The sequence below is a fragment of the Bufo bufo genome, chromosome 2, assembly GCF_905171765.1.
Source record: "Bufo bufo chromosome 2, aBufBuf1.1, whole genome shotgun sequence".
Lineage (NCBI taxonomy): Eukaryota > Metazoa > Chordata > Amphibia > Anura > Bufonidae > Bufo > Bufo bufo.
Genome location: NC_053390.1, coordinates 207,606,838 through 207,631,957, shown reverse-complemented (window position 1 = coordinate 207,631,957; position 25,120 = coordinate 207,606,838). Strand labels below are relative to the sequence as shown.

General features: G+C 45.3%; 1 protein-coding gene across 2 annotated transcripts in view; it reads left to right on the top strand.

Moving 5' to 3' along the window:
• The window catches only part of TRAFD1 (TRAF-type zinc finger domain containing 1), a 65,724-nt gene extending 41,788 nt beyond the window's left edge, over positions 1-23,936 (top strand). Inside the window, exons 5-13 of one of the 2 annotated variants that reach the window (XR_005776145.1) lie at positions 1,890-2,253; positions 4,042-4,326; positions 4,994-5,064; positions 5,569-5,745; positions 8,062-8,212; positions 9,981-10,203; positions 16,750-16,802; positions 21,891-21,912; positions 22,349-22,384. Coding sequence is in view for 1 of the 2 variants with exons in the window: in XM_040416051.1 (XP_040271985.1) it covers positions 1,890-2,253; positions 4,042-4,326; positions 4,994-5,064; positions 5,569-5,745; positions 8,062-8,212; positions 9,981-10,203; positions 21,891-21,912; positions 22,349-22,399 (1,344 nt within the window). In the remaining variant the exon portion in view is untranslated. Of the gene's footprint in view, positions 1-1,889; positions 2,254-4,041; positions 4,327-4,993; positions 5,065-5,568; positions 5,746-8,061; positions 8,213-9,980; positions 10,204-16,749; positions 16,803-21,890; positions 21,913-22,348 lie in introns of both variants that reach the window. The other variant, XM_040416051.1, reaches the window with a different exon arrangement.
• The last annotated feature ends 1,184 nt before the right edge of the window (positions 23,937-25,120 follow it).

The window sequence follows — 25,120 nt, the reverse complement described above, 5'->3', positions numbered from 1 at the left end:
GGTGAACAGAACAACTTCTTAGGCTACTTTAATATCTGCATTTTTGCCGGATCCGGCAGGGGATCAGCAAAAAACGCATGCGTTCAATAATTCAGCGGTCTGCATCCGTTCAATAATACTACAGCGGTCTGCATCCGTTCAATAATACTACAGCGGTCTGCATCCGTTCAATAATAATACTACAGCGGTCTGCATCCGTTCAATAATAATACTACAGCGGTCTGCATCCGTTCAATAATAATACTACAGCGGTCTGCATCCGTTCAATAATAATACTACAGCGGTCTGCATCCGTTCAATAATACTACAGCGGTCTGCATCCGTTCAATAATACTACAGCGGTCTGCATCCGTTCAATAATAATACTACAGCGGTCTGCATCCGTTCAATAATACTACAGCGGTCTGCATCCGTTCAATAATACTACAGCGGTCTGCATCCGTTCAATAATACTACAGCGGTCTGCATCCGTTCAATAATACTACAGCGGTCTGCATCCGTTCAATAATAATACAACGGTCTGCATCTGGATCTGGTTGTATTATCTCCAAAATGAACAAGACTGATCCGTCACTAAATCTATTGTAAGGCTACTTTCACACTTGTGTTCGGAGCGGATCCGTCTGGTGTCTGCACAGACGGATCCTCTCCTATAATGCAAACGATGGGATCCGTTCAGAACGGATCAGTCTGCATTATATTTCAGAAAAAATTCTAAGTGTGAAAGTTATTCAGACGGATCCGTCCAGACTTTGCATTGAAAGTCAATGGGGGACGGATCCGTTTGAAATTGCACCATATTGTGTCAACTTCAAACGGATCCGTCCCCATTGACTTACATTGTAAGTCTGGACGGATCCGTTTGGCTCCGCACGGCCAGGTGTCCGCCTGCTGAGCCGAACGGAGGTCAAACGGTGCCAGACTGAGGCATTCTGAGCGGAACCGCATCCACTCAGAATGCATTGGGGCCGTACGGATCCGTTCGGGGCCACTTGTGAGAGCCTTCAAACGGAACTCACAAGCGGAACCCCGAACGCTAGTGTGAAAGTAGCCTAAGTCTATGGGCGTCGGATCCATTTTTTTACGCGTCCGAAAAACAGATCCTGCACATTGTGTTTCATGCCGGATCGGTCTTGATCAGTATCCCATGCCGTACACAAAACCGCTGCTTGCGGTCATGGGAACGCAACCAAACGGAACGGAGTGCATTCTGATGCACACCATTAATTTTTGTCCCCATTGAAAATGAATGGGGAGAAAACTTGAAGCATTTTGCTGCGGTTTTGAGATCCGTCACAGGAAAAACGCAGATGTGCAAGAAGCCTTAGACTTTCAGTAAGGCCTCTCACACACGACTGCATTTTGTATATGTGTCCGATCTGCATTTCTTGCGTACTGCACACGGACCCATTCATTTCTACGGGTCTCCAAAAAAATTGGACCGCGATGTCATCCATTTGCTGTCCGCATCCATGTGGCCATTCTGAAATAAAAAATAGAACATGTCCTATTCTTTGCGGCAAAATGCGGACCAAGGACGAATTGAAGTCAGTGGGTCCACAAAAAACAGACATCGCACGGACATCATCCATGTTTTGCGGACCACAAAACTGATACGGTTTTGAGCTTGAGGCCTAAAGGTGGTGGATGGTCTTAGAATGAAGCCTTCCGTTACTTACGACTGAGAAAGACGAAAATGATGATGTCTGAGGTGCAGCTTATGTCTGTCTGTAGTCATTGCATGTATTATATAAATCTATGACCTATCGGTAAAGGATGGAAACGGTCAGCTGTCATGCTCCGTGGGGTAACCTGAAATACAGTGTGTTAGTATTTGGAAATTCTTTTTTTTTAATTATTATTATTATTATTATTTTTTTTTTTTGCAGAAATCCTCTTGTCCTTTGCGTCTGGTTAAATGCCAGTTTTGTGAGCTGGAAGTGACCTTTAATACACTAGAAAATCATGAAGATTATTGTGGCGCTCGGACTGAGCAGTGTAAGAATTGTGGCTCCAGTGTAATGATTAAGGACCTCACGGAGCACCCGGCTGTGTGTGGCAAAGTGAAAGCGCAAAAGAAACCAGCGAGAGTCCACAGTTGGGAGGACAGCAGAGATTATGCGTCTGTGAACAGAAGCGCCTTAGTGAATAACCTTCTTTCTCAGGTGCCAAGTCACGTACCCAAGAGATTTTATAGAAACTCCATTTTAACCCAATTAGATGACCTAAACCAATACACGAGGAGAGAACAAGGTAAGATTTCTGAGCTGGTAATGATCTAATACGTTGTAGATTTCGTCCGTTTTGATAGAATTAATAACACTGCATTCAGAGCTACTGGTATTATTATAATTTTTTGTGTGAAAACAGCAGACTCCATTATAAGTTGCTGCCAGTGTCCGTTATGTGACAGACCTTATATAACGTGAACCGACTCTATGGAGGTCTCCTAGCTTCTTCCCACCCAGCAGTTGAGACAGAATGATTGGGTATTTTGGATTTCAACATGCCCAATCCTTTGTCACCCCAGGACATAAGCTGTGAATTCCCTCACCCACTTAAACAATAATTTTTATTGTCCTGATGAAGTGGCATGTTTTGCCCCTGAAACGCGTAGACCTTCTTGAATAAAAGATTACCTTTTTATTGGTACTATTGGAGTAATGAGCTTCTTCTGCATCAGTGCCACCTAGAATGGTTTGAATTTTTCTGTTTTATTGTATGCACTCACCCACTTAAAGGGCTTGTTCGTCCCTGGGGCCTTTTGGGCAGACACCCCCAGCGTGGCAGACCTGTGGAGGGAATCATACTTACCTGATACCCATGCCGCTGGGTCTGAGCTCCTGCACACCGTATTTGATATGGGTCATCTGCCCGCCGCAGTGGAGTTGTGTGGCCCATGCTTCACCTGACTCGTGTGATGTTGTGACGTGTTTCCCATGTATGTGTATCTTCTGTGTCCCAGATTTCTAAAATGTGTTGCTTGTACGTTTAAAGTGGACCTGTTACCATATCTGAACACCTTTTGGAGCATCTTTGCATCTGACTCTGTTGTGCCATTCCTCTATTATGCCGTACACAATAGGCTCCATTCACACATCCGCAATTCCATTCCGCATTTTGCGGAACGGAATTGCGGACCCATTTATTTCTATGATGTGCGGCCCGATCCGGAAATGCGGGTCCGCACTTCTGGGTCCGCATTTTCGTTCCCGAAAAAAATAGAACATGCCCTATTCTTGTCCACAATTGCGGACAAGAATAGGCATATTCTATTAGTACCGGCGATGTGCGGTCCGCAAAATGCGGAACGCACATTGCCGGTGTCCGTGTTTTGCAGATCCGCAAAACACACGGATGTGTGAATGGACCCTTAGAAGTTTATGAATGAGTTTCCAGCAGTCTGCAATAAAGGTCCTACTGGGTTTTAGGAGTGTGTCCCTGCACCTTCTAACATTATCCGATCACTGCTGCCAGTGGCAGATTGCACAGGGGCACTTTCTTAATTGGAAACATACAGTTATACATTTATTCATACATTTTTAGCAGGAATAACAGAGGAATGACAAAACAGTCATAAGAATAGATGCTTCAGGATGGTCGTTTCATGTAGAATACAATTATGTATTAAATTAGACATGCTGGGAGAGGTAACCGGTCTGCTTTATTTGAACCTGTAAAGTGCACGGACTCCTCTCAGTGCCATCTTCTATAATACCTGAAGGTTTCCATCCCCATTAGATATGCATTGGCTGCATCAGCCAACTGTCTAATGTGTGTGAGGCTGTCACAACTCACCTGACTACAGATGGCAGGGTAATGGCGGATGGAGCATGTTTGATTTCAGCATGCCGGATCTTTTGTTCCATTGGGAGATACATTCCCTCGGATAAGTGTAAAGGGACCTGGCTGTTATGAGAAATATGGACTCTTTATTTTTTTTTCTTTCTTTGCTGGAGCAGATGATTTACTTGCGATCTAATGATTTCATATTTCAGGATTTAATTTGTCTTATGATAAGCTGTCTTTTCCCTCTTTTAGAGAGAGATCGGACTCCTCAGGATCTGGACATAGACAGTCCACTGGATTTTTTCGATCACCTTTCGGAGGAAAAGCCTAAACCATTCCGCAATTATGATCATTCCCATCTTCAACGGCGTCAGAACAAAACTCGATCAAGTCCTGAGTCTGATGATAACTTGGACTTCTGGCGTGACTACTACTGCAAAGATAATAAAATGAAGACGAATGTCGAGGGACGAAGCAACCTTAACTATTTCTCCACCAGTGAATCTGCGCACTTAAATTCACCCAGCACACTCACTGGTACGTTTTATTTAGGGCCTAGCATGGAAATAAACCCTTGTTTCTCTAAGCTGCATCTCCATTAGTACAAATAAATGAAGCACCGCAGCTTGTGGATGAGTTTAAATCTCGTCTACTCTGCTGCTGCTGCGAAACGTATATTTTCTACAATCAATTCCACTATAGAAAATCCTCAGCATTTACACCACATTTGGCTGTACCTTTTTACTCTGTGAAGTCAGTTAGGCCTCATTCACACGACCGCGGGGCCGCCGTGCCTATGTTGCGGACGCAAACCGCGAGTCTGCAAAAACACGGGCACCAGCCATGTGAACTCTGCATCGCCGTGCATACCCATTGACCTCAATGAGTCCACGATTTGCAAGATGCGGAGAAAGATGGGATATGTTCTGTCTTTTGCGGCATAGACCTGGAGGCATACGGAAGAGATTCCGGGTTGGTGCCTCCATGCCGTAAAAGATAGAACATGTCCTATCTTTCTCCGCATCTTGCAGATCGCAGACCCATTAAAGTCAAAGGGTCCGCACAGCAATGCGGAGCTCACGCGGTTGGTGCCTGTGTTTTACGGACCTGCGGTCCACAACATGGGCACAGCAGCACCACAGTCGTGAATGGGTCCTTAAGATGAAGTTGGTTTAGTTTTTCACCCTCATGTTTGTCTTCACAGCCGATGCCATCCAGCTGCCCTGCGAGTTCTGCGAAGAGCTCTTTCCTGAACATGATCTTATCTTACACCAGGTACCAGCGCCACAATCCCTTTCACAGTCCCTTTCATTATGACTGCACTTATCAAACAAACTGAGCTTCAGTTCTTGCTAGATTTTATCCTTCAAATACAGGACAAACATGATGAACATCTACTCCTTTCTGTAGCTTCCTATCATGGTGTTTTGCATCATTTCATTGCCAAGTGGGGGTTTCTTTACTTTCTGCTCACTCATCACCTTTTAGTTCTGCATTTTGTTCCATAAAATGCAGAATTTTTATTTTTTAGATAGTGTCATCTATATATACACGATTGCATATCTTTGAATTTGACATTGCGGCAAGCTTGTTGCATTGTAATTGCAGGAAAGGAAGCGTTGTGCACACAAATAATTCTGCCCCACAATGATTATATATTTTCACCTCCAAATTTATTCTGAAACTCTCCTATATCCTATATTTTGTGAATAGTTATCAAGTTTCTGTTTATGTTGGTTTTTAATTCCGAAAAATGTATAGTGATTTCTTTGTTTGCAGTCTGGTTGCAGGCCCAGTGTCACTTCCTCGGTTAGAAGACGTTCCCCTAGTCCCCCGCTGGACTTCATTGAACATCTTAGATCATCTTCACCTCCTGCTCACAGTCCTCAGAGTGTCATCATTCCGTGTGAATTCTGTGGTGTCCTGATGGAAGGGGATATCCTGTTCCATCATCAGGTACCTGATGATTGTAAAATCTGTGGCTCCTGTGTAAAACATTGGACGATAGGTGATGTGCCTACATGCAGCATTTCGTCTCATGACTGTGTTTTGCACTGATTAGGGCTACTTTCACACTTGCGTTTACATTTTCCGGGACTGAGATCCAGCAGAGGATCTAATACCGGAGAAAAATGTAACTGAACAGAACGGAAGGCTCCAAAATGCGTTCCGTTTGGTTGCGTTCCCATACCGGAGAGCAAGCTGCGGTTTTCTTTCGGTCATGGGATGTGGAGCAAAATGGATCCGGCATGACCCACAATGCAAGTCAATGGGGACTGATCCGTTTTCCTGACACAATAAATAATCGAACCGTTCCCCATTGACTTTCAGTGGTGTTCATGACGGATCAGTCATTGCTATGTTAAAGATAATACAACCGAATCCGTTCATAGCGGATGCAGATGGTTGTATTATCAGTAACGGAAGCGTTTTTGCTGATCCCTGCCGGATCAGGCAAAAACACAAGTGTGAAAGTAGCCTAAAATGATCAATACAGAAAATACTGAAGTGATGATATGTCACATCTGAATATACAGTATGCTCACCGGGAGTCAGTCTCCAGGAGGTTCACTGTTTAAACCAGGCACAATGCCTTGATAATTGTTGCAGCTCCTGATTTCTAAGGGCTGTTTCACACGAGCGGCTGCCATACGTGACATCCGCTCCGTGAATGACAGCCAAGACCCGATGCAGACTGCAGAGGCACGGAGCATTAACATGACTGATAATGCTCCGTGCCTCTCTGTGATCTCTTTACTACGAAATCACAGTGAGATAAAGTAGTCACTGTGAGTTCGTAGTAAAGAGATCACAGAGAGGCACGGAGCATTATCAGTCATGTTAATGCTCCGTGCTTCTGCAGTCTGCATCGGGTCTTGGCTGTCATTCACGGAGCGGATGTCACGCACGGCATCCGCTCGTGTGAAACAGCTGTAAGGGTTCCTTTTAGTTTTCACTTGTATGATACCCAGGGCAATGGCGGTAAGCCAGACTTCCTGCTATGACTCAGACTTCTGTATTTTTCCAAACTCTGACTCCATCTCTGACTACTTATAAATGACTAATAATTAGAATGTGTAAAATGTTAACATCTGGCTTTTCATCACCATCATGTAAATGATCAAGCGACTCAGAACATCAGGTATATTTATTGGAATACAGTTGCTAAACAAAACCTTTGAAAGATGGGAAACTCAGATTGATAAAGCATACCATAAATTTATCAGATTGCTGCAAAACTCTGCATGCAGTTAAGTCTAAGGCAGATCTGTAAATGATTTCAGTTGCGGTCTGATTAGACATTGGGTCTTGCCACAAGAGGGTGTATAAGTGTTTTCCCGCTGTCCTATAAAAAGGTTCTCAGAGGCTACTTTTGGGTTGTGTACATCTCAGTGAGAGATCGCTGACCGCTAGACATACCTTTATGATGCATTCAGACATTTTGCCCAGTTGACAGACTTTGAGAGGGGGCACATCATTGGACTGAGGGAAGCAGGATGGTTGTTTCGATGAACTGCCCACCATCTAGGCCGTTCTGACCTAGTTGTTAGGAGGTGTTGGGAGCATTGGTTACGTGAGGACACACACACATGGCAAACACCTTTGCAGTGGGGAGACACACTACCCCAACTGCTGGTGCGATGATCTAGGGAGCCATCACACATGACAGTCGGTCCACCCTAGGAACACTAACAGCTCATCTATATGTGCAGGACATCCTGCTGCATCATGTGTTGCTTCTTATGGCAGGGCTTCCAACTGGCATTTTTCAGCAGGATAATGCTCGCCACACACAGGAAGGGTTTCTCAGATTACAACACTGCCTGGTCACCAGATTTATCACCAATTGAGCATTTATGGAGCCAGCTGGGACACCAGCTTCAGCAGCCTACCTGTCTGCAGGATCTACAGGCCTAGCTGTAACATCTGTGGTCAAATGTGCAGCAGGATACCTTATGGAACCTGTAAGGCTCCATGTCATCTTGTATCCAGACTAGAGGCGGCCCAAAAGGGTTTTGGAGCCTCCTTTTAGTTGTACAGTTTTTTCCCAATAAGCGTATCCGTTTTAACTTGCATATATCATTCACACATAGAAAGTGTTATTCCATTCCAACAGTTCCTTATTGGTGCATATATGTATGTGCTGCATTTGGTGTTATAGAATTCTGTACAATTCTGCCTTAAGGTAAAATCTGGTGCCATATAGATGTTTATTTTGTGATTACAATTGCATAAATCCCTTTCCTAATTTCTGTTATTGGTTTCTCATAGGATCAATGTGACATGGGACCAAACTCTGAGAAAACATCCCACTTTTCAGCACCATCATTTGCTGATAATGTCTCCCCCGAGGTCGCCTCTGAAGATGAGTACAGAAGTTACATGGTTCCCACACCCTCCCAGACACTCAGTCACAGAGCAGGTTTGTTCTCCTCTGCTTCTGAGTACAGAATAATTAAAGTGGAAATCCACTTAAGATTATCCTCTAGCAAGTCAAACAGATACTTAAAGAGGATCTGTCACCGCTCCTGACATGTCTGTTTTAATAGCTACAAACATTCCCCATGTAATCTATGGGGAACATCTATTCTTATGTCTGTATTTTGTGCCATTCCTTTATTATTTCTACTAGAAGTTATGAATGAACTGCTAGCAGTCTGCAGTAAGGGTACAGAGGGGAGGTAACCAGTTGGAGGTGTGTCCCTGCACAGACCACCATGAATTTCCAAAATCGGGGAACCTGAACCATTTTGGTACAGCTTGGAGATTTGTGTCACTAAGAAGGCAGACTCGAAAGAGGTAGTCCCAGAATGACCACTTTCACCTATCCATGTGAATGAGGGTACAGTCTTCCCTGTTTAAATGGAGCTGAGGTTGAGTGGCAGTGCGCATGCTCCATTGCACCTCTGTTTAAATGGGAGACACAGGACCGTACTTTTCATGATGGCTGGGCGTCTCAGTGGTTAGTCCACCACAGAGCCACTGGATAGAGAAGTTGCCATTCTGGAATGACCTCTTTAAAGGGGTTTTCTCATCTCAGACAATGGAGACATATCACTAGGATATGCCCCCATTGTCTTATAGGTGCGGGTCCCACCTCTGGGACCCGCACCTATATAGAGAACGGAGCCCCAAAAGTGAAGGAGGGCACACTGCGCATGTGCAGCCGTCGACTATTAATTTCTATGGGGCCGCCGAAAATAGAAATTATGGCTATTGCCGCCTGCCCCATAGAAATTAATAGGAGCATGGGCTGCACATGCGCGGCACGCTCCCATTCACTTCTATGGGAGAGGCGGGGATTAGCGCTTGGTGGTGGACGGACCCCGGGAAATCTGGGGTCATCCAGCCATATCGCTCCCCGCTCCGTTCTCTATATGTTTGCAGGTCCCAGCAGTGGGACCCGCACCTATCAGACAATGGGGGCATGTCCTAGCGATATGCCCCCGTTGTCTAAGATGGGAATACCCCTTTAATATTCTATACACACAGAGCCACAATGGTCAGTGAAGGTCCATAATAAGTGTAGGTTTCTGTTGACTGATGTTTAGACCTAGACTGCCAAAGCCACTGGGGGACATTTATCAAGACTGGCGTTCCCATATGCCAGTCTTCATCCCCCTGCGATAGTCAGATACACCTAATTTATTAAGAAGCAAATGACTCTTAATAAATAAGTTGCATCTCTGGCCCTCCTTGTGCCAGAAACTCAACACAGCTCACCCTACAAAAACGAGCTAAGACAGCTCCATTGACAGAAAAATAAAGGTATAGTTTTTAATTTGGAATTTATTTTTAACTTAATTTTAAGTAAACACACTAAAGGGGATCATTTATTATACGGAAATACGCTTATATTACGCGTATTTCAGGTGCAGATGGCGGCGCAACGGTTAGTTGCACCGCTATCTGTGACTTCTCCCCACTCACGCCGGGTCTTAAATTGTAGGCCGAGAAGAGGCCGGGCCAGGAGGCCCGTCTCATTCATAATTTTCTATGTAAGTTTTCTTGTAAAAGGTGTCCCTTTTTTTGTGACCTCTCTTTGGTCAGATCTGAAATGGGGAGTGTTGGCGAGCCTGCTACAAATGACTCTGTGACATCACCTTTAATAAATAAGAACACTTGATTACTTCTGTAGCAGTATATTAGTAACATTACTGACCTAACTAATTTGCGTTCTCATATTTCAGCATCAGGGAGTGAAGCCACAGTCTCTTTCAGGAACCAGACAAGAAGGAATGCAGGTAACGCAACTAGAGCTCATGGCAGAATTGACAATCTATATCGTCCGATGAATAACACTCGTCAGTCCAGTCTTGAAGAAATGAGAAAAGGGAACATGGAAGAGAATGCCAGAATGGCCAGAAGCCAATCCGAGGATTTCTTTGGTCATACACAGGGAGCATCAAGCAGGTAACAAAATCTACTTATGCTCTTGATTTAGGGGAAACATCTTCTGTAATTTAGCTGCAGAATTATGCTAGATTTATTTTTTCCTTTGAAAAAAGGCAGCAAAATTTAAATGTTCGTCTTTTCAAACTATCATGTTCCATTTACATCTCTCTTTTTTGTTTATGTGGCCTTTAGGCACCAATCCTCAGATGTGACCGCTTCTTCTTCACACCCTATAGCTGCCTTCCTGCTTGCTGAACTCTGTTAGTTTAGTATTAAGTACACTGCATTGAGAAAGTCTTCAGACACTTTTATGTTGTAGCATGTTTTCCCCCATCATTCTGCACTCCATACCCAAAAGCGCACTCAAAAGTGAAAACAGAATGTTAGAAAGTTTGCTAATTTATTGAAAAGAAAAAACAAAAAATTTAGCATTAACATAAGTATTAAAACCCTTTACTCAGGACTGAGTCGAAACACCTTTGGCTACAGTTAGTCTCCAGTCTTTTTGGGTATGATGCCACAAGGTTTGCACAGCTAGATTTTGGAGATTTTCTGCCATTCTTCTCTGCAGATTCTCTCAAGCTCTGTCAGGTTGGATGGGGACCATTGGTGGACAGCCATTTTCAGGTCTCAACAGAGAAGTTCAGTTGGGTTCAAGTCAGCACTCTGGCTGAGCCATTCACATAGTTGTCCCTAATCCACTCCTGTATTGTCCTGGATGTGCGCTTAGGGTCATTGTCTTAATGAAAGGTAAACCTTCGGCCCAGTCTGAGGCCAAGCGATCTCTGGATCAGGTTTTCGTTAAGAATATCTCTGTACTTTGTTTCTTTCAGCTTTTCTTTCACTGTAGGGATGTATTGGGCAGGTTTGCTCCAGACTTGACACTTTGAATTTTTAGGCCTGAATTCTATCTTGGGTTCATCAGATCAGAGAATCTTGTTTCTCACAGTCTGAGGGTCATTTAGAGCAGCAGTCTTCAACCGCTGGGCCGCACATCACACACAGCGGGCAGCTGTGGCCCCCGTTACCCGCGCTGTATGCTAATTACTACTATCGGAACACCAGGGAGGAGTCATCAGCTTCTCTCCCTGGGCGTTCCTTCTCCCTGGCTGTAGCGCTGTCCAATCACTACGCAGAGGGAGAGAAGCTGATGTTCCCATGCTAGTAATTAGCATACAGCGCGGGAGACGGTAATGGGGGCCACAGCGGGCGAACGGAGTGGTGCCCAGATATAATAAGTGCAGGGAGATCCCTTGGCGCCTCTCTACCTGTCCTGCTACTTAGTAAACGAAGACCGGACCCATGAATGTTCATCTTACAGATACAGGAGGCGAGTGCGGCACCTGAGGGGTTAACTGCCGCTGATAGCAGCTCCCTGTTAGAGGTCTAGCCCCCAGTGCTTAAACACCCTGAAAGACCAGGCCACTTTTTACACTTCTGACCTACACTACTTTCACCGTTTATTGCTCGGTCATGCAACTTACCACCCAAATGAATTTTACCTCCTTTTCTTCTCACTAATAGAGCTTTCATTTGGTGGTATTTCATTGCTGCTGACATTTTTATTTTTTTTGTTGTTAATCGAAATTTAACGATTTTTTTGCAAAAAAATGACATTTTTCACTTTCAGTTGTAAAATTTTGCAAAAAAAACGAGATCCATATGGAAATTTTGCTCTAAATTTATAGTTCTACATGTCTTTGATAAAAAAAAAAATGTTTGGGTAAAAAAAAAAATGGTTTGGGTAAAAGTTATAGCGTTTACAAACTATGGTACAAAAATGTGAATTTCCGCTTTTTGAAGCAGCTCTGACTTTCTGAGCACCTGTCATGTTTCCTGAGGTTCTACAATGGCCAGACAGTACAAACACCCCACAAATGACCCCATTTCGGAAAGTACACACCCTAAGGTATTCGCTGATGGGCATAGTGAGTTCATAGAACTTTTTATTTTTTGTCACAAGTTAGCGGAAAATGATGATTTTTTTAAAATTTTTTTTTTTTCTTACAAAGTCTCATATTCCACTAACTTGTGACAAAAAATAAAAACTTCTATGAACTCACTATGCCCATCACGAAATACCTTGGGGTCTCTTCTTTCCAAAATGGGGTCACTTGTGGGGTAGTTATACTGCCCTGGCATTCTAGGGGCCCAAATGTGTGGTAAGGAGTTTGAAATCAAATTCTGTAAAAAATGACCTGTGAAATCCGAAAGGTGCTCTTTGGAATATGGGCCCCTTTTCCCACCTAGGCTGCAAAAAAGTGTCACACATCTGGTATTGCCGTACTCAGGAGAAGGTGGGGAATGTGTTTTGGGGTGTCATTTTACATATACCCATGCTGGGTGAGATAAATATCTTGGTCAAATGCCAACTTTGTATAAAAAAATGGGAAAAGTTGTCTTTTGCCAAGATATTTCTCTCACCCAGCATGGGTATATGTAAAATGACACCCCAAAACACATTCCCCAACTTCTCCTGAGTACGGCGATACCAGATGTGTGACACTTTTTTGCAGCCTAGGTGGGCAAAGGGGCCCATATTCCAAAGAGCACCTTTCGGATTTCACAGGTCATTTTTTACAGAATTTGATTTCAAACTCCTTACCACACATTTGGGCCCCTAGAATGCCAGGGCAGTATAACTACCCCACAAGTGACCCCATTTTGGAAAGAGACCCCAAGGTATTCGCTGATGGGCATAGTGAGTTCATGGAAGTTTTTATTTTTTGTCACAAGTTAGTGGAATATGAGACTTTGTATGAAAAAAAAAAAAAAGAAAATGATCATTTTCCACTATCTTGTGACAAAAAATAAAAAATTCTAGGAACTCGCCATGCCCCTCACGGAATACCTTGGGGTGTCTTCTTTCCAAAATGGGGTCACTTGTGGGGTAGTTATACTGCCCTGGCATTTTCCAGGGGCCCTAATGTGTGGTAAGTAGGTAAATGACCTGTGAAATCCTAAAGGTGCTCTTTGGAATATGGGCCCCTTTGCCCACCTAGGCTGCAAAAAAGTGTCACACATGTGGTATCGCCGTACTCGGGAGAAGTTGGGGAATGTGTTTTGGGGTGTCATTTTACATATACCCTTGCTGGGTGAGAGAAATATCTTGGCAAAAGACAACTTTTCCCATTTTTTTATACAAAGTTGGCATTTGACAAAGATATTTCTCTCACCCAGCATGGGTATATGTAAAATGACACCCCAAAACACATTCCCCAACTTCTCCTGAGTACGGCGATACCAGATGTGTGACACTTTTTTGCAGCCTAGATGCGCAAAGGTGCCCAAATTCCTTTGAGGAGGGCATTTTTAGACATTTGGATACCAGACTTCTTCTCACGCTTTGGGGCCCCTAGAATGCCAGGGCAGTATAAATACCCCACATGTGACCCCATTTTGGAAATAAGACACCCCAAGGTATTCAATGAGGGGCATGGCGAGTTCATAGAATTTTTTTTTTTTTTGGCACAAGTTAGCGGAAATTGATATTTTTAATTTTTTTCTCACAAAGTCTCCCGTTCCGCTAACTTGGGACAAAAATTTCAATCTTTCATGGACTCAATATGCCCCTCACGGAATACCTGGGGGTGTCTTCTTTCCGAAATGGGGTCACATGTGGGGTATTTATACTGCCCTGGCATTCTAGGGGCCCTAAAGCGTGAGAAGAAGTCTGGAATATAAATGTCTAAAAAATTTTACGCATTTGGATTCCGTGAGGGGTATGGTGAGTTCATGTGAGATTTAATTTTTTGACACAAGTTAGTGGAATATGAGACTTTGTAAGAAAAAAAAAAAAAAATTCCGCTAACTTGGGCCAAAAAAATGTCTGAATGGAGCCTTACAGAGGGGTGATCAATGACAGGGGGGGTGATCAATGACAGGGGGGTGATCAGGGAGTCTATATGGGGTGATAACCACAGTCATTGATCATGCCCCGTAAGGCTTCATTCAGACGTCCGGATGCGTTTTGCGGATCGGATCCATCTATCAGTGCATCCGTAAAAATCATGCGGACATCTGAATGGAGCTTTACAGGGGGGTGATCAGGGAGTCTATATGGGGTGATCACCACAGTCATTGATCATGCCCCTGTAAGGCTTCATTCAGACGTCCGGATGCGTTTTGCGGATCGGATCCATCTATCAGTGCATCCATAAAAATCATGCGGACATCTGAATGGAGCTTTACAGGGGGGTAATCAATGACAGGGGGGTGATCAGGGAGTCTATATGGGGTGATCACCACAGTCATTGATCATGCCCCTGTAAGGCTTCATTCAGACGTCCGGATGCGTTTTGCGGATCCGATCCATCTATCAGTGCATCCGTAAAAATCATGCGGACATCTGAATGGAGCTTTACAGGGGGGTAATCAATGACAGGGGGGTAATCAATGACAGGGGGGTGATCAGGGAGTCTATATGGGGTGATCAGGGGTGATCAGGGGCTAATAAGGGGTTAATAAGTGACGGGGGGGGGGGGGGGGTGTAGTGTAGTGTAGTGGTGCTTGGTGCTACTTTACTGAGCTACCTGTGTCCTCTGGTGGTCGATCCAAACAAAGGGGACCACCAGAGGACCAGGTAGCAGGTATATTAGACGCTGTTATCAAAACAGCGTCTAATATACCTGTTAGGGGTTAAAAAAAACACATCTCCAGCCTGCCAGCGAACGATCGCCGCTGGCAGGCTGGAGATCAACTCTCTTACCTTCCGTTCCTGTGAGCGCGCGCGTTCACAGGAAATCTCGGCCATCGCGAGATGACGCGTATATGCGTGACTCTGCGCAGGGCTGCCACCTCCGGAACGCTATCCTGCGTTAGGCGGTCCGGAGGTGGTTAAAATCATCGGTGGCGCTGTGCACTCACCCCCCTCTCCCCCCCCCCTCCAGTATTAAAATCATTGGTGGCAGTGGCCACAGGGTCCCTTCCTCTCATCCTCATCCTCATTGGTGGCAGTGGCAGCTTCTGATCGGAGCCCCAGCAGTGTAATCTCGGGACTACGATCACCATGGCAGCCAGGTTCTAGCCCCTAAGGAGGGAAATGGTTATTAAATAAAAAGTTAAAAAAAACCACCAAAATATTAAGTATAAATCACCCCCTTTCCCAATTTTACAGATTACTGTACATATCGCCATGTCTGAAAGTCCAAATTATTAAAATATCCAAAAATTTTCCTGTGTGGTGAGCGCCGTAACATAAAAATAAAAATAAAAACCCTAAGCCCTGTCCACGGTCCCTGGGAAAATTTTCGTGCATGATACTGGTCCTTGGTGCAAAAAAGGTTGGGGACCACTGATTTAGGGTCCATTCACACGTCCGCAATTTCGTTCCGCATTTTGCGGGACGGAATTGCACACCCATTCATTTCTATGGGGCAGCACGATGTGCTGCCCAGATCCGGAATTGCGGATCCGCACTTCCAGGTCCGCATTTCCGATCCCGAAAAAAATAAAACATGTCCTAAGAATAGGACAAGAAAAGGCAGGATCCGCAAAACACACACTGATGTGTGAATGGACCCTTAGAGTGTTTTTATTTGTGAACTCCACGTGGGCTTTTATGTGTCTTTAAGGCTACTTTCACACTAGCGTTTTTTGCAGATCGGTCATGGATCTGCAAAAACTCTTCCGTTACAATAATGAACGGATCTGGTTGCATTATGTCTTCTATAGCCATGGCGGAATCCGTCTTGAACACCATTGAAAGTCAATGGGGGACGGATCGATTTTCTATTGTCAGAGAAAACGGATCCGTTTGTGACTTGCATTGTGTGCCAGAACGGATCCATTTGGCTCCGCTTTGTCAGGCGGACAGCAAAACGCTGCAGGCAGCTTTTTGGTTTCTGCCTCCAGAGCGGAATGGAGACTAAACGGAGGCAATATGATGCATTCTGAGCGGATCCTTTTCCATTCAGAATGCATTAGGGCAAAGAACCGATCCGTTTTGGACCGCTTGTGAGAGCCCTGACTAGATCTCACAAATGGAAAGCAAAACGCTAGTGTGAAAGTAGTCTCACTGAGGAGAGGCTTCTTTCTGGCCACTCTACTATAAAGCCCAAATTGGTGGAGTGCTGCAATGATGGTTCACCTTCTGGAAGTTTCTCCCATCTGCACACAGGATCTTTGGCGCTCAGCCAGAGTGACCATTGGGTCCTTGGTCACCTCTCTTACAAAGTCCCTTTCCCCTCCGATACTTAGTTTGGTGGAGCAGCCAGCTCTAGAAAGAGTCTTAAAAAGCTTCTATTTCAAATTTATGGAGCCCACTCTTGGAAGCGTTGCAGTGCAGAAATATTTTTGTACCCTTCTTTAGATCTGTTCCTCCTCATAATTCTTTCTCTGGGCTCTACAGGCAGTTTTCTTCCCCATGGCTTGGTTTTTGCTCTGATATGCATTGTCAGCTGTGAGACCTTATAAGGACACGGTCTTTCCAAATCATGTCCTTTCTACTTAATTTACCGCAGGTGGACTTTACTCAAAGTTGTAGAAACATGTGAAAAAAGTTAAAGACTTTATAGAAAGTCAACCCTGAAGTATAATTATATTCTTCACTTACTTTCTAAGCAGAGATATCATGCTGTGGTAGTGAACACACCTCTACTGCAAAAAAAATGCACAAAGTATGTATTACTATAATATCTTCCAGTTGCAGCTTTTATTTGTGCATATGTCAATGGTTTGTCTAGAAAGGACAAACACTTGAAGCTGATGACCTAAATAATTAAAGATTGGTTTCTAGTAGGGATGTCCCGATACCAGTATCGGTATCGGGACCGATACCGGGCATCTGCACGAGTACATGTACTCGTGCAAATGTCCCCGATACCACTGCCGATACCTGTGCGCCGCTTTTATGTGTCCGTCCGCAGCCCCTGCATCTCTAACAGCTTCACAGGCAGCAGCAGGCAGTGTAATTGGAGCCTAGAGTGGAAGCTAGCTCCGCCCCGCCCCTCCCCACCCTCCAACCAATCAGAGGCAGCCAGCACTGACTCACAGCACAGGGAGCGTAGTGCAGAGACTCAGAGAATCGTCTGACAGTTTATTAGGCCTCTTTCACACTTGCGTTGTCCGGATCCGGCGTGTACTCCACTTGCCGGAATTACACTCCGGATCCGGAAAAACGCAAGTGTACTGAAAGCATTTGAAGACGGAACCGTCTTCCAAATGCGTTCAGTGTTACTATGGCACCCAGGACGCTATTAAAGTCCTGGTTGCCATAGTATGAGCGGGGAGCAGGGGAGCGGTATACTTACAGTCCGTGCGGCTCCCCGGGCGCTCCAGAATGACGTCAGAGCGCCCCATGCGCATGGATGACGTGATCCATGTGATCACGTGATCCATGAGCTTGGGGCGCCCTGACGTCACTCTGGAGCGCCCGGGGAGCCGCACGGACTGTAAGTATACTGCTCCCCGCTCCCCACTACACTTTACCATGGCTGCCAGGACTTTAGCGTCCCGGCAGCCATGGTAACCACTCTGAAAAAGCTAAATGTCGGATGCGGCAATGCGCCGAAACGACGTTTAGCTTAAGGCCGGATCCGGATCAATGCCTTTCAATGGGCATTAATTCCGGATCCGGCCTTGCGGCAAGTGTTCCGGATTTTTGGCCGGAGCAAAAAGCGCAGCATGCTGCGGTATTTTCTCCGGCCAAAAAACGTTCCGTTCCGGAACTGAAGACATCCTGATGCATCCTGAACGGATTTCTCTCCATTCAGAATGCATTAGGATAATCCTGATCAGTATTCTTCCGGCATAGAGCCCCGACGACGGAACTCTATGCCGGAAGACAAGAACGCAGGTGTGAAAGAGCCCTAAGTTAAAAGAATCGAATGAGTCAGAGACCGTGTCATCGAGTCCCTGCCAGACTTCCTGCTCTGCGGCTCCCTGTAAGTCCGTCCGGGGGAAGGGGGGGCATTATTAGCATAGCATGTAGTGGAGCTGGGTGTGTACAGGGTGCATGTAGCAGAGCAGGAAGTCTGGGGTGACACAGTCTCTGACTCATTCGATTCGTTTTAACTAATAAACTCTCAGACGATTCTCTGAGTCCCTGCAATAACTATACATTGTAATTATATCAGTCTGCTCCACTGCATTCACTGCAGCAGAGCTGTGTTTGCCAGGAGCGAGTCCCTCTAAAAGTGATAGTGTCTGTCTTCTATGGCCCTGGTCCTTCCCTTCCTGCCTGCAAGCTGCACATTGATCTCTAAAAGCAGGCATTAGGGCAAGAAGAAATATACATTTACTGTATGATGGCCACAAGACTATTATACTGAGGAGGGGGGGCTTCAAAAATTGTTGTCCTGACTCCTTACAGTAGCGTCTCCTTGTGGCCGTCCCCATACAGTATAATGTCTCCTTGTGGCCGCCCCCATACAGTATACAGTATAACGTCTCCTTGTGGCCGTCCCCATACAGTGTAATGTCTCCTTGTGGCCGTCCCCATACAGTATAACGTCTCCTTGTTGGCTGCCCCCATACAGTGTAACGTCTCCTTGTGGCTGCCCCCTTACAGTATAACGTCTCCTTGTTGGCTGCCCCCATACAGTGTAACGTCTCCTTGTGGCTGCCCCCATACAGTGTAACGTCTCCTTGTGGCTGCCCCCATACAGTGTAACGTCTCCTTGTGGCTGCCCCCATACAGTGTAACGTCTCCTTGTGGCTGCCCCCATACAGTGTAACGTCTCCTTGTGGCTGCCCCCATACAGTGTAACGTCTCCTTGTTGGCTGCCCCCATACAGTGTAACGTCTCCTTGTTGGCTGCCCCCATACAGTGTAACGTCTCCTTGTGGCTGCCCCCATACAGTGTAACGTCTCCTTGTGGCTGCCCCCATACAGTGTAACGTCTCCTTGTGGCTGCCCCCATACAGTATAACGTCTCCTTGTGGCTGCCCCCATACAGTATAACGTCTCCTTGTGGCTGCCCCCATACAGTATAACGTCTCCTTGTGGCTGCCCCCATACAGTATAACGTCTCCTTGTGGCTGCCCCCATACAGTATAATGTCTCCTTGGAATGTTATAGTTCTGTTTTTGGGCCTTTTGGTTGGTCAGTGGTCAGAAAATACATGTGTGTGTATTTTATTGTTAAAATTAGTATCGGTAATTGGTATCGGTGAGTACTTAAATAAAAGTATCGGTACTCGTACTCAGTCTTAAAAAAAATGGTATCGGGACATCCCTAGTTTCTAGCAATATTTGGCCAGGCAACAATGTTAAAAAAAAAAAAAAAAAAAAGGGGAATCTGTCACCAGGTTTTAGCATATTAAGCTGCCACCATTGCCATGTACAATAAACTACCTTCTTTCCTGCTGTGGTGGTCTTTTATCATTTCATGGTGTCATTTTGATTGAAAAAAAAAAAAAAGCGTTTTTATGATATGCAAATGAACCTCCAAGGTGCCCAGAGGGACGTTATTCTTCTCTTGAGCCCAGTAACGCCCCCCTGCAGTGCCCAACCTGCCTTAATTTCCAGCCCAAGCACGCCGCCTTTATCAAGAAATACCCTCCGACAGCCGAGGTGAACGGCGCCGCCCCCTCATCTAATACATTCCAGCTACACCCCTGGCTTCTTCCTTTTGCCCGCCGGAAATCTCTCGCAGGCGCTGTACTGCCGACTGCCTGTGCGATCATAATGCTCCTGAGGGCAACAGCCTCAAAAGTGTCAATGGGCATGGCCGAGAAATCACTGGGCTCGGCGCATGCTCAGTGATACTTTTGATGCTGTTGCCCTCGGGAGCACAGGCGCGGGCTGTACTGCGCCTGCGCGAGATTTCCGGCGGCCGAAAGGAAGAAGCCAGAGGCGTAGCTGGAATGTATTTGATGACATAGCGGAGGGGGCGCCGCCGTTTACCTCGGCGGTCGGAGGGTATTTCTTGATGAGGCGGCGTGCTTGGGCTGGAAATTAAGGCAGGCTGGGCACTGCAGGGGGGCGTTACTGGGCTCAAGAGAAGAAGAAGAATAACACCCCTCTGTGCACCTTGGAGGTTCATTTGCATATCCTAAAAAGCGCTTTTTTTATCAAAATGACACCATAAAAAATATAAATGAAGACCACAGCAGGAAATAAGGTAGTTTATTGTACATGGCAATGCTGACAGATTCCCTTTAACAGCTGGCGTTGGTACAGTGTTGCAGGGAGATTAGCAATTTGGCAGCCATCATATCTTTCCTGACTCTGTAGAGTTAAAGGGGTATTCCCAGCTTGTTTATTAGGTCCCCTCATGCAGAAAAACTTAAAAAGGGTTGTCCGAGCTTTTAATATTGATGACCTAGGGTCCATTCACACGTCCGCAAACGGGTCCGCATCCATTCTGCAATATCGGGAATGGGTGCGGACCCATTCATTCTTTATGGGGCCGGGCCAGAAGAGATGCGGAGAGCACACTGTGCTCTCCACATCCGCATTTCCGGAGTGCGCCCCTGAACTTCCAGGCCGCGGCTCCGCAAAAAAATAGAATATGTCCTATTCTTGTCCTCAATTGCGGACAAGAATAGGCAGTTCTATGGGGGGTGCCGGCCGGGTGTATTGCAGATCTGCAATACACTACAGATGTGTGAATGGACCCCTATCCTGAGGATCGGTCATCAATATCAGATTGGCGGGGGTCCGGCACCCGGCGATCAGCTGTATGAGGAGATGGCGTGCGCATTGCACATGGTCTGTCTCCGGTTTCTCTTCCTGCTCACCGCTGCTTTGCTATAGACAGCAGCGAGGAATAGGAAGAGAGAAGGCACGTGCCCACTGCGTCTCCTCATATAGCTGATGGCATGGGTGTCGGGTGTTGGACCCCCGCCGATCTGATATTGATGACCTATCCTGAGGACAGGTCATCAATATTAAAATCCCCGACAACCCTTTTAATAGAAGGAATTTGCCAATTGCAGTGGTTTATTGAAAGTGCCTCCTTTTACAACTTCTGGCTCCCTCTTCCCTTGTAGTGTGTACTGCGGATATGGCCACCGCTGCAATCCTGCAGCAGTGGCAGCGCTTGCGCAGTGGGATGAACTCCTTCTTACTGTTGTGGCTGGGATTGCAGGAGCATGCATGCGTGGCAGTTCCCGTCCATGGTGCTGCAGCATTTTATGTATAGGTCAGCTCCATTACATGTGCAGTAGTCCTGGAGCTGGGCTATACAGCTTTGATGAGATAGAACGGCTGAACCTAGCATTGGGAATGTGCACATGCAGGCAATCTGCGCACATTAGAGCGCTGCCTGCCTTTTGGCTTCAGTCAAATAGAATAGATCCACCCACTAAACTTCCAGGAATTGCTGAGCTGTGGAGTTGAACAAGGGAGATAGGACAACACTTTAGGCTAGGGCTACATGGCGACTTTTGTCACGTGACAAAAGAGGTACAACTACACTGTGACATGTTGCGCAACATTTTATGATGGTCAATGGTGTCACACTGCGATGCGACAGTCAATCAAAGATCCAACTTGGATGGGTTTTTGCCACTGTTCCATTCCATTTTCTGCATGTTTTTGGTACATTTTTTATTTTCAGCTTCCCATTAATTTCAATGGAAGAATCAACAAGGATAATACGTATTGGTCTTTAGATTGTAGTTATGTTGTGAGCAGTCTCCACATGTCCACAGTCGACTTATCTAGTGATGAAAAATATGGATTCTTTCTTGTATTTGTATATTGATGGGTGCTTTGTGTGGGATTTATGTGTTCATTAAAGTCTGTTTCTCTTTTCTGCAGGAACACCAGCACCAGAGGCAAGGTAAGAAAGCCAGCGTCCCTCCCTATAAAGAAGTTCTGTAAGGTTAAAAGGGTATTCCAGTTAGTCTCCTGGGACCTCCACCGATCACGAGAATGGGGGCCTGGTACCCGGAGGAGCCCCCCTGTATGGACAGAGCGGCTGGTGGTAAATCAGCGCCACCACCCCATCCATTTCTGTGGGAGCACCAGAGATAGCGGAGCGCTGTACTCGGCTATCTCAGACACTTCCAGCCGCTCCGTCCATTTCAGGAGGGCTCCACAGGGTACAGGGCCCCCGTTCTCATGATCATTGGGGCCCCAGCGGTAGGACCCCCACAGATCTGATAGTTATCCAGTATCCTGTGGAAAGGGGATAACTTATTTTAACTGGAATACATGTGCCATTATTGTCATGACTGGTGTGCTGTATTAACTCATTTCTGTATGTTCTGATTTAGCCGAAAAAGAAGATAAACTCAAGGTCTGACGAAGTGGATAAGGAGGAGTAACGTCTCTATATGTTTTTCAATTCTTTTGTATTATATCTTCTATTACACCTCTGTAAAGGAGAGTCTATAAAACTGCTCAAGAAGTTGCGGGCACACTCCTTTATAGGGCTAGTCCCGTCTGAACACTGTTTTCTTTATGTATATGATAGGGGAGATATGTATGTTGTCTGTTTCTTTGTATATATCTTTTGTATGGGGCTTATTAATTTTTAATAATGGGATTGTATGATTTGAGCAGGTTACATTTATTCACCTGAACAGTGAGATTTTGCTTAACCTGCTGTTCTAATTCAGGTCTAGAGCAGAGATTTCTGGGACTGTTGCTATATTCATGGCACCTCCTGTACTGCCGCTCTCTAAGAGATCAGTGTTTTATCAGTGTGCATTAACTTAATTTGCTGGAATGCTGAAACTTCATGCAAAAAAAGATATAAAGTGATATTTTCATTTAATAAGCAAAATATTCAAAGCAATAAAAGACTAACCATGTATTCAGCCAGAGGGGTTGCATTTTTAAAGAGTATCGGTCAGTATGGTCAAACCTATTAAACCAGCTATACTGTCTAGTAGGATTGATCACTTTGATTAAAACAATATCTTCTTTAGGTCTCTAGGTTGAACAATTGTCGAGAAATCTCCATTTGTATAATTATGCAAATCGGCCAGGTAGAGCCCTGAGGGGCTGGCCAGAGCCCTCCGAGCACCAGTTAGTTGACACCCTTCAGTTATTGCCAATCTTCCCTTCCCCGGGATGGACAGGACTAGACCTCTTGTCTTCTCCCGGCCTGCGCTGTGTCTTGATGTGACCTGGAAGTGGAGGCAATTTGCATGATGATAAAAACTGAGATTTTTCAACAACAATGCAACCTAGAGACATAAGGAAGGTATCGTTTTAATCCGCATAATCAACCCTAGCAAGCAGTATGTACATAGTTTTAATAGTGTTGAGCATACTGATAGATGCACTTTAGAGGACCCATCGCCACATAATGGAATGCAATGTGAAGGCTCCATGTAATAGAGCAGGAGAAGCCGAGCAGATTGATATATATTTTTGTGGGAAAAGACCACCCTCCGAGGTGTTATCAGTGATTGATAGCATTCTCTGTAATATACATAGATAGTTGTCAGTCATTGATAACACCTCCTCCGTGTACTGAGAGCTGTTCATAGGGTTGTTGTTAATGGCTTATTCAGACGATCGTAAGAATGAGTCCGCATTTATCCATTCTGCAATTTTGCGGAACGGTTGCGGACCCATTCATTTCAATAGGGCCGCAAAAGATGCGGACAGCACACCATGTTCTGTCCGCATCAGTTATTCCATTCCGCAGCCCAGCAAAAAAGATAGAAAATGCCTTGGGATTGCTCTATCATAGTGTCGGCCATGTGTGGTCTGCAAATTGCGGAACGCACATGGGCCGGTATCCGTGTTTTGTAGATCCGCAATTTGTGTACTGCAAAACAGAACAGTCATCTGAATGTAGCCTAAGGCTAAATGCACACGACCGTATGTGTTTTGCGGTCCACAAATTGCGGATCCGCAAAAAAAAACACGGATGACATTCTTGTCCATACGGACAAGAATAGAAAATGTTCTATATTTTTTTTCCGGTCTACGGAATGGACATACGGATGCGGATAGCACACGGTCTGCTGTCCACATTTTTTGTGGACCCGTTGAATTGAATAGGTCCGCATCCTATCCGCAAAAAAAACGTAACGGCCACGGAAACAAAATACGTTCGTGTGCATGAGGCCTAAGTTAGAGAAAACATATAAATGTATAAATTACAAGTTTTACTGAATATTTTCCCATAATACTATATATCAATCTCGGCTCCTCCTGCTCTATAACAGGCTGCCTGTACATTGCACTAGTCATTGGAATTACATCATGGGGTTTACAGAATTGTCTTGTAAAATGGGCTGAATGTCTGTCTGTGATGTGTATTTCAGAGTTGTATTCTTTGGGGGGGAATATATCATTAGTGGGTGGGAATGTGGCCTACGTTGACTAGTTGCACTCCAGATTTACCACTTCAACTTTTTCTAAATCGCACCAGTAGGAGGGTGGAGTAGAAAAACCAGAGCAGCATTTCTAGATAAAAATATTAGGTATAAAGATGTTCCGAATTTATCAAACCACGTGCAACATTTGCTAAACTTAGTACTTAAACTTAAAGGGTTTCTACCACCAGAAATACTGTTATGTAGCTGACTGACATTAGCGATGCGCTAATGTCAGCACTACATAACAGTATGTTTCTAACGTTAGTCCCTGCAGCCGTTTTTGTTAAAAAGCCCGCCCCGCTCCTGTTGATGCCTGTGCCGTGTGCTTCTGTATTCTCCCGGCGCCGGCTTCCTCACTGTGCCTGCGCCAACTACTTTACAATGAGGAAGCCGGCACCAGGAGCGCGGCATTCACTCACTGCGCCTGCGCCGAATACAGAAGCGCACGGCCCGGGAATTGGTACGAGATACTGAGAAGTTTCACGTTAATCAACAGGAGCGGGGCGGGCTGGAGGGACACGATGGGCGGCTGAAATGGTTAGTGGACGGAGCCCTCTAGGTGCTAATGACGCCCACATAGCACCTAGAGGCTCATTAGCATATCTATAAAAGTGCTTTTTTAACAAAAACGGCTGCAGGGACTAACGTTAGAAACATACTGTTATGTAGTGCTGACATTAGCGATGCGCTAATGTCAGTCAGCTACAT